We start from the raw sequence: 12,051 nt of genomic DNA, 5'->3' as shown, positions 1-12,051 counted from the left end.
CCACTCGAAATGAATAATAGATTAATTTAATAATTTGTCATTTTAGTAAAGAAAAGGATATATGACCATTAATACATTATAAATGGGTGTGACAGCTCTGATGTGTGATTGGCTGATAGATTAAATCCCAGCAACGTCATATCCTGCGTGGCAGCAGCTCCATGGAAAACACAGAAGAGACTAGAAGCCAATCATTCATTCATCCCAGCGGAGTGTAGTTTCTGCCCGTCCCACTGCAGTCCAGCGCCACGGCTGTTGCAGGAGCACTTCCAGCGTTAATCAAACAGTGTTTGGCTGAAAAGTAAAAGTTAAAGGAGGATTCGTAAAATGTGAAGTTGCCCGGCTTCAGGTGACAGTGAGCCAGCAGGGACGGAGACGATCTGTCGGTGGTGCAGCAGACGTTGTGGTTTAATAATAAGGTACAAAAATAAAGATCTCAAAGCAAAAACATGGAGGTAAAATGATTAAGCGCTATATATATATGTGATTGAATAGTGCCTTCAAATAAACAGTGGTGGCCAGAAGAGCAGTCTTATAGATACGGTTGGCTAAAGCTAGCAGCTAGCTGACCTTAGCTGATGCTGATGTTACTGAGCTAACATTGAAGTCAGAGCATCTTAGCCCGGATAAACAGCTTATTTTGCTGTTTTTATTACTACGTTAGTAACATATGATTTATATAAGTGATAAATAAATGTTGGTATATGAGATGTACTACTAGTTCAGTGAGTTAATATCTTCAATTGTACCTTACCTTGCCTTAAAATTGTATTTTAATTGCTTATCCACCCTTGTTTGAAAGCTTACTGTTATTGTTTTAATTTATCTTTATTTTCTCATTAGCATGAACGTTGAATTTTACAGTGCAGTAGACATAGAAGCAGGTAAATCATGCATTTCATCGAAAGAGCAGCCCTATCTGCTACAATGGAACATTATTGGACAACATTGATCACCTGTATATTATTATTATTATTATTATTATTATTATTATTTATTATTATTATTAATAAACTCTTATTAAGCTCAAGAACTCTAAAAGTTGACCTGACCAAGAATGGAAATGTCGTAGTGGGCAAGACAAATTAAAAATGAATAAAACGGTAACAATTTAAAATTTAAAACAGGGGCTGTTTCTGTTGCTGGTTTCTTAAGATCAGAAAGATCTCTCTTTTACAAGTTCTGACAGTTTTAGTTCAGACTGGAATGCGTTTCAAGCATAGAGGGGAGAGAAACTGAAACCTTGCTTTCCAGTTAACGTTCGCATGCGAGGAACATAGAGGTACAAAATGTAATTTGATCTCATGGTTTAACGGCTTCCGTTTTCTGAAGAAAAATGCATACATATGTAGGAATCAAGCCAATAAGAACTTTGGTAAATCAGAGTAATACAAGGTTGCTTGTATTACTCTGATTACTGTATCAGCAGTAAGCAGTTTTTCCAGATGTGGAATAGTGTTGGCTGTTTTACCAAGCAGCTTTTAAGGTTTTAGGTAAGTTTTCAAATTAATAATTGCAAAGAAAATTACAAGAAGAATTTTAGAAGATAAACTTGTTGCTTCAAACTTTGGAGACTGTCTGCCTGTTCTGGTGAAGCACATATTTTCTGTTTGTCCTCTGAAGGATCATGAGGGGAGTCTGGCCTTTGCTGCCTGCTCTGGTGCTTCTGTCAGAGCTCTCTGTGGAGAAAGTCCAGACTGCGCCATGTCAAACCTGCAGAAAACTCACTGAAAGCTTCATTAAGGTAAATCTGATTAACTGTAAATTTTCACTTGACATCTTTTTATCATGCTTTTATTTCTTTGTTTCAAACTGAAGGATTAAAAAATTTAAGTTTTTGTGTAGGGATTAGAAAAAACGGCAAACAAGAACTTTGGTGGCGGCAACACCGCATGGGAGGAGGAGAAGCTGGCTAAGTATGCACGCAGGTAGGAATAGTCTCTGCAGCTTACTGTTGAGATACTGTGACCATTTGTAATTTACATCCGTTTTATCTATTATTCAATACTTTCTCTAGAATGTTTTTTGGTTTTAAATGTTGATTTTCTTCTTCGTGTATTTATTACTCGCATATTTCTGTGGCTCAGCCTCTGCCTAATAATCGTCTCCTCGTTTTAGTGAGACTCGGCTTTTGGAGATCGTCGAAGCCGCTTGTGAGAAAACAGATTTTGAATGTAACCGTCTGCTGGAGCAGATAGAAGACCAGGTTGAGACGTGGTGGTTCCACAGGTACAGCTCAGCTAAAATTATTACAGGTGTTAAAGACAAGTTTTTTATTTTTCATTGTAAACCTGCCTTTAATAAGTTTGTTTTATTACCGTATAGATCAAAACAGATGAAAACATTTATGGCTTCTTCTGTGTAATCATGCTGTGTTATCATGAGCTTGTTTGAACATTTTGTTTGTTTTCCAGGCAGCAGGAGGCACCAGATCTGTTTGAGTGGCTCTGCATTGAGCAGCTAACACTGTGCTGTCCACCTGGACACTTTGGGCCTGACTGCAAAGGTGTGCACAAGCAGGTTACTTTATGTTAGTACAATAAAAAAAACAGATTCTACATCCTTGCTTACTTCCTTCATTGCTGCAGTATTTAAGCAAAGAGCTGATCATTGTAATCGTGCTAATTTGAAGAGTGCCCGTCCGGACCTGGGGGTGTGTGTGGAGGTCTGGGTCGATGTGAGGGTGAGGGCAGTCGTCTGGGAGATGGGGAGTGTGTCTGCGACCCGGGTTACTCCGGCCAGCTGTGCCAGAGCTGTGCTGATGGTTACTTCCGGGAGAAGAGCTCCAATGACAGCGCAGGGGCTTGTGCAGGTGAGCCATTTCCACACTGCTGTTTACACATTTTCAAATCGGCGTCATGTTCAACTGGAGCGGATATCGGTTTGATGTTAACGGTTCTCGTCCACGTTTAGCGTGCTTCCACTCCTGTAAGAAATGCTCAGGGTCACAGGACTACAAGTGCCTCGCCTGCAAACCTGGGTGGATCCTTCATGACAACAAGTGTGTGGGTGAGTGTGAATTTGGTTGTTTTTTCTTTAGCAAATTTGGATGAATACACTTCCCGTGACTTTTACCATGTCTCTTGTAGACATTGATGAGTGCGGCACAGAGCTGGCTCGATGTCCTTCCAACACTTACTGTCACAACATAGAGGGATCCTATGAATGCAGAGGTATGGCTCCTTCAATATTTATTGATCTCTAGCAAACAAAATCATGCTGGTTGTTTCAATTGACCAGCATGCACCCTGACAAGAGACCGAATGGTTTGAAAGCAACACGGGTCGGTGTGAGGGTTATTGTTGAGAAAATAGCAGTCAGATATTTTCAGTCTCTGTGAGGTTTTTGAAAATTAAGTCAGAGTAAGAGCATCAATTACCAATATGAAGTAATTAACTGGATCCTATAATTGGTTAGGAAATGCTGTTTGTATTAAGAAAACTTAAGAATCATGAACTGTGATGGTTGTGGAAACTACAAACTTGACCACAGTAGGCAGTTGCTCTTCTGCTAGCTGGCAGAGCATCACATTGACAGTAATGATGCTGACCGTTTCACCTTCCAGGCTGTGACCAGGCATGTGTGGGCTGCATGGGCAGCGGTCCTGCTCGCTGTAAGAAATGTGCGCGTGGCTACAGACTGAAAGGAGCCAAGTGTCTTGGTATTTAAACTGTCATTAATTATCTGTGTAATTTTTAACACATAAGGTTATCCTGGTGGAGGTTCAGCCATTTTACTGTGCGTTCCCTCTCAGATGTAGATGAATGTAGCGAACGCGCAATAGCCTGCCCCGGACTGAACGAGGCCTGTATCAACGAGGAGGGCTCCTTCCACTGCGACTGCGCTGAGGGATTCATCAGAAGAGACAGCATTTGTGTGGAGAATAAGCCACCTGGTGAGTATCAGGTTTTAGGCAAAGCAGTATGAACCAAAACTAGTCTCCCGTCTCTGTATTTTCTCTGAATAGTTTGGATTAGAATCAATGCTGCCAGTGTTTAATGCCTTCTGCTGTATTTAAATACAGCTGATTTGTACATTAAGTATTTTTCCATTTACATATTTTTAAGTCTCATAAAAAAAAGAGTTTGTAACATGGCACCTAGGGTGGTAACAGAGCCGTATGGAGAGAGACAATTAAAACACATTGATGTTTGTAGTTCTTAGGGAAAGAAGGCACTGTGTCTATACATTTGAAGACACATGTAGGATATAAATCTAAAGTTTATGTGCAAGAAATACTGGGAAGAAAATTGTGCGTAAAAACGGCATCAGTAGTGCAAATGTTGACCTCATTGTTGGAAAGCAATCCAGAAGGAGATCTCGGTGAAGTTTGGACTCTGAAATCTGAGTTTGCTTTCGTCTTGCCTCCTCAGCTGGCCCAGAGAAAGGTCTGTTTGACGACATGACGGATGATGAGGTTCTTGTGCTGCAGCAGATGTTCTTCGGCGTCATAATCTGTGCCCTCGCCACACTTGCAGCCAAGGGAGACATGGTGTTCACAGCCATTTTTATTGGAGGAGTGGCTGCTATGGCTGGATATTGGCTGACAGAGAAGGGAGACTACATGCTGGATGGATTTCTGAAGGGACGTTAGACTGTCTTCACGTGTCTGTGTAACAGAGGGAGCTGGGGATACCAGCCAGAAGAGGTGACTAAGACTTGACCGAAGGTGGGACGTTATCTTCAATGCTAGCCTTTCAGGGATTAATTATGTAATTTATAAGGGCTTGGATTAATTAATGTATAATTGATGAAGAGGATTATGCAAGAAAAGGTGAAGACTATGATGTCATGAATGAAGCAACACCGCACTAATATAAAATACCTGAACTTCATTCCCTACCATAAGCTTTGCCTGTGTCAGGTTACTGCTGTACTCCAAATGGTAGCTATGAGCATGCACTTAGATCAACACTGTCCCCTCAAACTAACCCTAAATAGAGTCTGAGGAGGTTTGTATCATGAGGCTTTTTTTTCACTGGATGACTTTATACCTCTTCCTCTGTGAATGTTTGTGTCACAATGCATGTTATGTTCATTTGAAATCAGAAGTACTGCACTGTTTAAATTTATCGTTTACTTTAGCATGATTGTTTTTACTTTTTTAGCTGCTGGATTATTTATTTAAATGTAAAAGGAGTGTGTGAGTGCAATCTGGATAATTCAAGCCAATTTCTGTTGCCTTTTTTTTCTTTATAAAAAAAAAAAGCTTTATTTATGTTTGTGAATATTTAGTTGTTTGTATTATCAATGCAAACATTCAGCTGTAATTCAGAGATTATTTTGGAGAGCCATAACGCTAACACCTCTGATCCATTTGGTCATTTTAACGATCCTTATTTACCTGGACTGGAATCGTCCACAGGTGTTTGCTTTACAATAAAAGGAGATTTTACTTTTTTGTAGGCTTTGTTTTTTGATAGACTATTTTAACTGCTGAAAAATGGAAAACTATGTTTGATGAAGTGGCAGAGAAACAGAAGACAAAGAAAAATGTTTGGGCAAATAAAATAGTACCAGTTTAATATATATTATAAAACAATTTCAGGAATTTAAATGTTTTTGACTGTCAAAAAAATTATAGTATAATTGCACACTGATCTATTTACAAGTGATAATGTCAGTAGTTAATGGTATTATTATTAATTTTAGAAATATTAACATTTGTTTTATTGCATTTGTTATCATGCAATAAAACAGTACATGGTCATGTTATGCTCAACACAATCATAACGACAAAGACTGCTGACATGACTGTAGTCCAGTAAGCAGTGGGCTACACTATTTCTTTAATAAGGAGCTTTGTTGAAGAATATAGCTACTTATTAAAGAAGCAGTGTAGTGTGGGTAGTGTAGGTTTTTCATATTGCTGTTGGTAAATATGTCAATGAAAAGTTGTGTGAAAGATAAAACATGGTTGAAAATGGCCCTGAAACAAAGCCCATGGAAGAATTCTGTGCAAACTGTAGTTGGAATCTGAATTTCCCACACTGATGTATCCAGGACCAGGGCCACAGCTGTTGCATTGCTTGTCTAGAGTCCCTCCTAAGACAAGGACAACATCAGGAGCTTCTTACTTTAGGAGAGAAAGGACTAGATGACTGCAAATCCTTTCTTTTAAAGTCCTGCATGTCATTTGAAAAAACATAAGGTCCGAGAGGTAGAGTGGAGAGGCCCAGGCTTGAGGTCCAGTGAGTAGTTTCCAATCAGTGTTGGTCTGGGGAGCCATGTTATCTTCTGGTGTTTGTGTATTCTAGATCCAGGTCGGTGCAGAAATTGACTGGGAGATCTTTAAGGAAATGCTGATTGAATTTTTCAGCATCAAAAGGAAAAAGCGAGACAGCAGACCCAACAATGGAGAAAAGCGAAGTTTGGTGTTAAAGCAACCTGGGCTTCCATTAAACCTCCGCTGCAGCCTGATCGTCTTCATGCCACGCTGCTTTGTGCTTTGATGCAGTAATTCATGCAAAATGAAACTTGATCAAGCATTGAGATCTTGTACTGTACTGGACATGTATACACCTTTTTAGTTTTTTTAAATGGTTTGATGTTATTTTGTGTCCAGAAACACAATTTTGAGTTTTAATAAGCTAAGCTATAATTAGATCTCGAGACATTTTTTCTCCATATTTATATTTATAAGAAAAAACAAAACACTAAGCCCATATTTTATGTTTATTCCACTTAACATAATATGCTTTCTTTTTTCCATCACTTTTTTGTTTCATTTCAAACTGAGGGTTTGCTCCTCACTGGCTGAGAAGAAGCCTGAATTGCAGGTTTTGGCTACTTGGAGTCATGTCAGTGTTCCACTCCAGTTAATGGGGTTAAGGCGCAGCAGCTCTCTCTCCTTCAGGGCCTCCTGGGAATGTGTTAGTGCTCTGTCCCTCCTGCTCTGTTCCATTAGCTGCACACAAAACAAGTACAACTGAGAAAAAAAAAAACAAGACCTTTTACTATAACCTCAAAGCGTGCTCCAGGAAGCATTTTCAGCATATTTTAGTACACAGAGGGATTGGTAATGGATGCATAATGCATGATTGGGACCGTACCCTCTTGTTCTCATCTCTGTAGATTGCCATTGCTTTGGTCTGCTGAATTTGCTGTTGTCTCTCACTAGATAGGGCGAGGCGGTCCACCGCTATGAGATGCTCTGCTTCTTTTACTTTACTAGCTAGCTGCAGCTTCAGGTCCACGCACTTCTCCTCCATCTGCCTCTTCAGCTGCTCTCGTATTTCCTTTTTCGCAAAATAAACCACATATTAATAATCTGTGCAAAGGTGAGGCCTTGTCAGAGGATAATTTAGAATGGTAGATTTACCTGTACTCTTCTTTCTCACTGATGGATCCATAAAATGGTTTCCTCCACACCTGATGATACCTGACACAACAACTTCAACTCAGTGACCATGATTTTATCTTATTTATTTTTACAGTAAAACCAAAATAAAAGTCAGGCTATTCCCTGGGTGTATCTCATGACTCATTCTTTTCGCCTGAAACGCTCTCCTCTTTGCATGATCAGCGACCTCTGGTGGTAATAATGGTGAACAGTGCATGTTTCAAGACTGACGGTGCGTTTAAGGACCAAAGGTGGGTACAAATGATCCAACCTCGGAATATTCTGCGAATCAGATTTATACATTTGTGCTTTTATGTTTACTTACAATCATTGTGTCTAATTATTTAATAATGCATCTACAGCAACCGCACATTAGGTCGACGCCAGGTAATCGCCTCACCTGACTGCTCTTTACCACAATACCATGGTCTGGGAGAATTGGTAAGGTTATTGGAGTGATAGCAAAGTTTGGAGTGTCTTGAGAAACATAAATGGGTGTGGGTATAGAGATAGGTGCTGGGATAGCAGACACAAAAGAGAAAGATTATTAGCATGTGGCAACAAACTAACCAGATAAACACTGAGAACATTTTCAGGCATGAGCTACATTTCAGCAAAACAAGGAAGAGAATCCTTTCAGCTGTTAAAATGACTAAAACTCTTTTATTGAACAAGAAATAAAACTTTTTAAAGGGCAAACATTTGAAACTTGACTACATAATTTTAATGAGATTCAGATTTAAAAGTGTAAGTGTATTGTTTTGATCTGCTGTAGGTTAGACAGCATCCATCATTATGTAGCCTAGAAGATTTTCTTGCTTGAAGATAAAGTCTTTCTTGAGGTTGATCATTCTTCAGATTCCCAACGTTTTATGGTTCTCCCACAGCCAGGCATGGTATTTATTTAACTTGTGATCTTTAGGAGTCACCTATAAAAGAAAAATACAGATAATCTGTGATTTAGCTTAATTGTGACTTAAAAATAACTTAAAATAGCTAGGGAGTTGAGTTCATTCACCTGTCTCCACTCATCAACACAGAAGATCCTGTAGGAGTCGTTCCCGTACTTGCCAATACCATGCAACTCAATAGGGTAACGCCACTGTTTATTTAAAAACTCATCTAATCAGGAGAAAACACAGTTAGTTTTTTTCCTAGACGAAAGTTATCCAGCAGATGTCTCATATCATCACCGGAGAAGCGGATGATTGTTTTGGCTCGAAGCTCATAGAGCCCAAGTGGCTTCATGAGTTCAGACATGGGCTTCCAGTCGGCCTCCCGGGTCACCTCTGCAGACGGGTAGCGCTCAAAGAACACCCAAAGCACTGGAATGGCCATTTTTCCTGTAATGAAGAACTAGTGAAATTCCAATTTTTACTGCAGATTGATTCAGGCTGCACAAATGTGGGACTTTACCACTTGTCTTATTCAGAAAAATAGTGGCCACCAGGAGCTTCCAGGGGTCATGGAAAAGGGTTTCCTGTATGAGGTTGAAGGGAGACCTGGGAGGTGTCCATTTTCTGAGAGATTTTCTCCTGGGTGGGCTGAGTCCTGAGCATAAACACAGAGAACAGTTCTAATATCTCAGATATTAGGAAGGGTAAAGCCTGCCAACAATTGTGCACAAATTAACTCCATAAACATTACCATCTTTGAGATGTTTCCCACTGAAATAAGGGCTTGTTTTCCGCCTGCTCTCCAAATTCCTGGATCCTATGAGAACACAGGAAAGTGTTAAATAAGTCATAATGTTTGTCATTTTAATATCCTTGAAATTTTAATGAACACAAATGTGATTTTTAGGGCTTTCACGGACTAGAATTAAGTTGTCATAAAAACATTACTAAAATTCAGAATTTTAACATAAACTTGACAGAAACGCAGAGTGTACACACCCTATTAAATGATTTAACTGTAATTTGCTGTGACAAAGCACACTTGTGTTTGACCTTGTAATTAGCATTATTTAAAGTACCGGTAATGGTTGAGCTTCCATTAAACAGCTAATGAGATACAAGGCCTTGCAAAAGTATTCATACAGCCTGAATTTTTTAAATCACGTTCTTCAATACATTTTATAGCCTTTATTTGTCTTAGAGTTAGACTAACAGGGCACAGCTGTGGAGTAAAATTTGGAAACTGTGGAATGCATTTGTTTTCAGTTTTCTGCTGTTTAGCTCTATCAATCCTTCAGTCAACTCTAACCAGCTACTGTGTTCCTACTTAAAAAAAAACCTTCCCATGCTGTGATTCTACCACCAATCATGCATCATTTTGCAATTACACGTTACTTTGTGTAACGTGTAAATCCCATTATACTGGGATTTTGTCTATCACACAAAATCCCAATAAAATGCACTGCAGTTCAAAATATGAATACTTTTGTAATGCGCTTTAAATGATTGACTTTACTCCTTCAACTCATATTTTAACCTGACAGAGCTCTTGTTTTTGCTGCACTGTATGAAATCAGAAAAGGAAGTCATGTATCAAAATAAGTCATGTAAATAAATGAAATGATTTTCTTCATGAAGTTCCATCAAATTACTAACATTTCAGTTATTTTCTTATACCTCTCTAACATGCAATTGTAGCTGGAGAATGCACAAGCTGGATATACTTAGAAAATATGATTGAAAAAAGTTTATGGTTGTAGCACATGAACTTAGCTTAAAACTAAATTAAATAAAAGTCTTAATTACAAACTTTTCTTCACTGTCAGACCATGTAGCTCCTACTTACTATTATGGGAATCTCTAACTGGTGTACAGCTTCCACCACTGTTGTCAGGTAACACCTCCTCCTCTCTGTGACTGTCAGCATTATCCACTACCTCTGAATTAGACTTGTCACCTTTGCTGTGAGCCTGTGCAACATCTGTGTTTGCCACATTCTCACTTTCATCCTCGCTCTCAGTGGCAGCTTCAACACTCAGAGTCGGGACCAAAGGCGGCGTGTTTGCCAGTTGATTCCTGTGAGCTGGAAGGAAGGTGTTTCGTTGATCACTGGAAGGAGCCAGTCTCAGAATTTTCTCCCTCAGCAGACCCACCCTCCGGGGGCTCTTGTGTGTATCATCATCATCCGCCAAGTCTGATGAAGATGTAGCTTGTGAGCTAATCTGCTCAGCCTCCTCAGCTATGTCCTCTTGCAAAATATTACTTCTAATATCCTCAACAGCAGGCTTTACCTTGCTCTTGCTGACTTTACATCTGGTAGAGGAAGAGCTGTTTTTAGATTTATGTCTGACAGACTTCACTTTTCCACCTATTTGTTCCTGCTGTCCATTTGCTTGCTTTTTCGTCCATTTCTCTTGTGTTTCTTTGGAATGATCTGTTTCAGAGCTGGTGAATTTAGTTTTGGATGAGGTGAAATCAAACAGGTTTATGTCCAGGTTCTCTCCTCCATTTTTCAACAGGTAATCATGCAAGGACGACTTAGACCGGAACCTCTGCCCACTGGGACTGAAACAAAAAAAATATATATTAGTCATTGATTTAAGTCATGTGCATGTAAATAAATTAAGTTTAGCCTCCTTCAGTAACTGTCTGCTGGACAGCGTTTAATTATTTCACTACAAAAGTTCTTTATTATTACTCCAAAAGAAAATGAAATGTTTTTGTAACTAGCTGTCGGAAGAAATAATCATTTGTAGTGTTCTGTATTACAGTGGATCTGAGGACGTCTCTGACTGACAATGTTGTATGTCAGTCTGATGAAGAGAATACTCAGGGTTGTCCTTAATGTTCATTTTATGAAGAATCTTTCTATAATAATCTCCAGAGATTCCACAGCAGATCCCAGGACCAGCCCTCATTAACCATCTTCTTTAACTTTTTTAGGTCCCTGGTTCTGCTGCCCCAACAGATGATGACAGAAGAGACACACTCAACAACAAACTTATAGAAGATATGTAGCATCTGGCAGTACACATAGAAGGACCTAAACTTCTTCGAGATGTAAAGTCTACTCTACTGTCCCTTCTTGTAGACGACTTAACTGTTAAGTCTCCAGTGCAGTCTGTTGTCCAGGTGAACACATATTTATACTCATTCACCACTTTGACCTAAAACTGTTTCTGCTAAATCCACAATCATCTCATTTGCTTTGTTTACATTCAAAGCGTTTCTACACCATGCTACAAAGTACGTCGTCCACCAGGTCTATCCATTTTCTTGTCAATTTCTTTTTAATTAACTTTTTGATATGTAAAGTGACTTGCGGGAAAAAAAACAACAATCGAATCACCTTATTATGTACACGTCCAGTTTTCCTGCAGTCTTGCCAGCTTTTCTCTGCCTCACTTCTCTAATCCATCCATGTGGCAGTGCTTCCTTGTTACTCTGAACATCCATGTCTAGGCTGATTTCCAGCTCATTTTCACCGCTGGTGAGAGGAATCTCAGAATCAGGGACGCAGCTTAGACCAGTTTTCACCCTGTCCTCTCAAATGTCTACAGTAAAATGACAGCAGACAAACTTTGCTGTAAAAAATGTTTCACTGTGCAACACAGAAGAAGCGTCATTTTGCTCCATTATTTTTATGCGACAGCAAACGAAGAGAGTAAATCACAATCAAAGTAGAATTGCACCTACCGAATTCATCTAATTTATTTTGCTGTGGAGCAGAGCGGTCCAAACCAAGTTTTGTTGTTAACAGTGGAGCGGAACTGAGCATGTGCAGAAACTCGGAAGCAGTTCTGAGCGTGCGCA

General features: G+C 39.4%; 2 protein-coding genes across 3 annotated transcripts; one reads left to right on the top strand and one right to left on the bottom strand.

Annotated features, from left to right (window-relative positions):
• Positions 1-132: 132 nt before the first annotated feature.
• creld1b (CRELD disulfide isomerase 1b) lies at positions 133-5,401 on the top strand. Its single transcript, XM_028018552.1, has 11 exons — positions 133-419; positions 1,624-1,744; positions 1,846-1,928; positions 2,119-2,229; positions 2,415-2,506; positions 2,633-2,812; positions 2,914-3,009; positions 3,090-3,173; positions 3,566-3,661; positions 3,755-3,895; positions 4,374-5,401. Exons 2-11 carry the CDS (start codon positions 1,628-1,630, stop codon positions 4,592-4,594), a joined length of 1,221 nt encoding a protein of 406 aa, XP_027874353.1. The 5' UTR covers positions 133-419; positions 1,624-1,627; the 3' UTR covers positions 4,595-5,401.
• Positions 5,402-7,976: 2,575 nt separating this feature from the next.
• Positions 7,977-12,040, bottom strand: mbd4 (methyl-CpG binding domain protein 4). Of its 2 annotated transcripts, none has more exons than XM_028018343.1 (8): positions 11,935-12,040; positions 11,588-11,792; positions 10,085-10,803; positions 8,990-9,055; positions 8,759-8,893; positions 8,536-8,685; positions 8,361-8,464; positions 7,977-8,271 (listed from the first exon to the last, which is right to left on the bottom strand). In XM_028018343.1, the coding sequence occupies exons 2-8, from the start codon at positions 11,692-11,694 to the stop codon at positions 8,197-8,199; spliced, it is 1,356 nt and encodes a 451-aa protein (XP_027874144.1). In that variant the 5' UTR covers positions 11,695-11,792; positions 11,935-12,040; the 3' UTR covers positions 7,977-8,196. The 2 variants fall into 2 exon arrangements, with proteins under 2 accessions (XP_027874144.1, XP_027874227.1); XM_028018426.1 differs by having other exon boundaries at positions 10,241-10,803.
• Between the last annotated feature and the right edge of the window lie 11 nt (positions 12,041-12,051).

This window comes from Xiphophorus couchianus, chromosome 1, assembly GCF_001444195.1.
Source record: "Xiphophorus couchianus chromosome 1, X_couchianus-1.0, whole genome shotgun sequence".
NCBI lineage: Eukaryota > Metazoa > Chordata > Actinopteri > Cyprinodontiformes > Poeciliidae > Xiphophorus > Xiphophorus couchianus.
The sequence above is the reverse complement of the archived record's forward strand: the minus strand, read 5'-3'. Positions and strand labels throughout refer to the sequence as shown.

What these genes read in the sequence shown, in the direction of transcription:
- mbd4 (XM_028018343.1), bottom strand. Translation starts at nt 11,694, where the DNA reads ATGGATGTTCAGAGTAACAAGGAAGCACTGCCACATGGATGGATTAGA. An exon ending in TGGGAAACATCTCAAAGATG is followed by an intron (nt 8,894 to 8,989) that starts GTAATGTTTATG and finishes GTTTATGCTCAG; the next exon opens with GACTCAGCCCACCCAGGAGA. An exon ending in TTTTCTGAATAAGACAAGTG is followed by an intron (nt 8,686 to 8,758) that starts GTAAAGTCCCAC and finishes TCTTCATTACAG; the next exon opens with GAAAAATGGCCATTCCAGTG.
- creld1b (XM_028018552.1), top strand. Translation starts at nt 1,628, where the DNA reads ATGAGGGGAGTCTGGCCTTTGCTGCCTGCTCTGGTGCTTCTGTCAGAG. An exon ending in CTGGCTAAGTATGCACGCAG is followed by an intron (nt 1,929 to 2,118) that starts GTAGGAATAGTC and finishes TCCTCGTTTTAG; the next exon opens with TGAGACTCGGCTTTTGGAGA. An exon ending in TGTGGAGAATAAGCCACCTG is followed by an intron (nt 3,896 to 4,373) that starts GTGAGTATCAGG and finishes TTGCCTCCTCAG; the next exon opens with CTGGCCCAGAGAAAGGTCTG.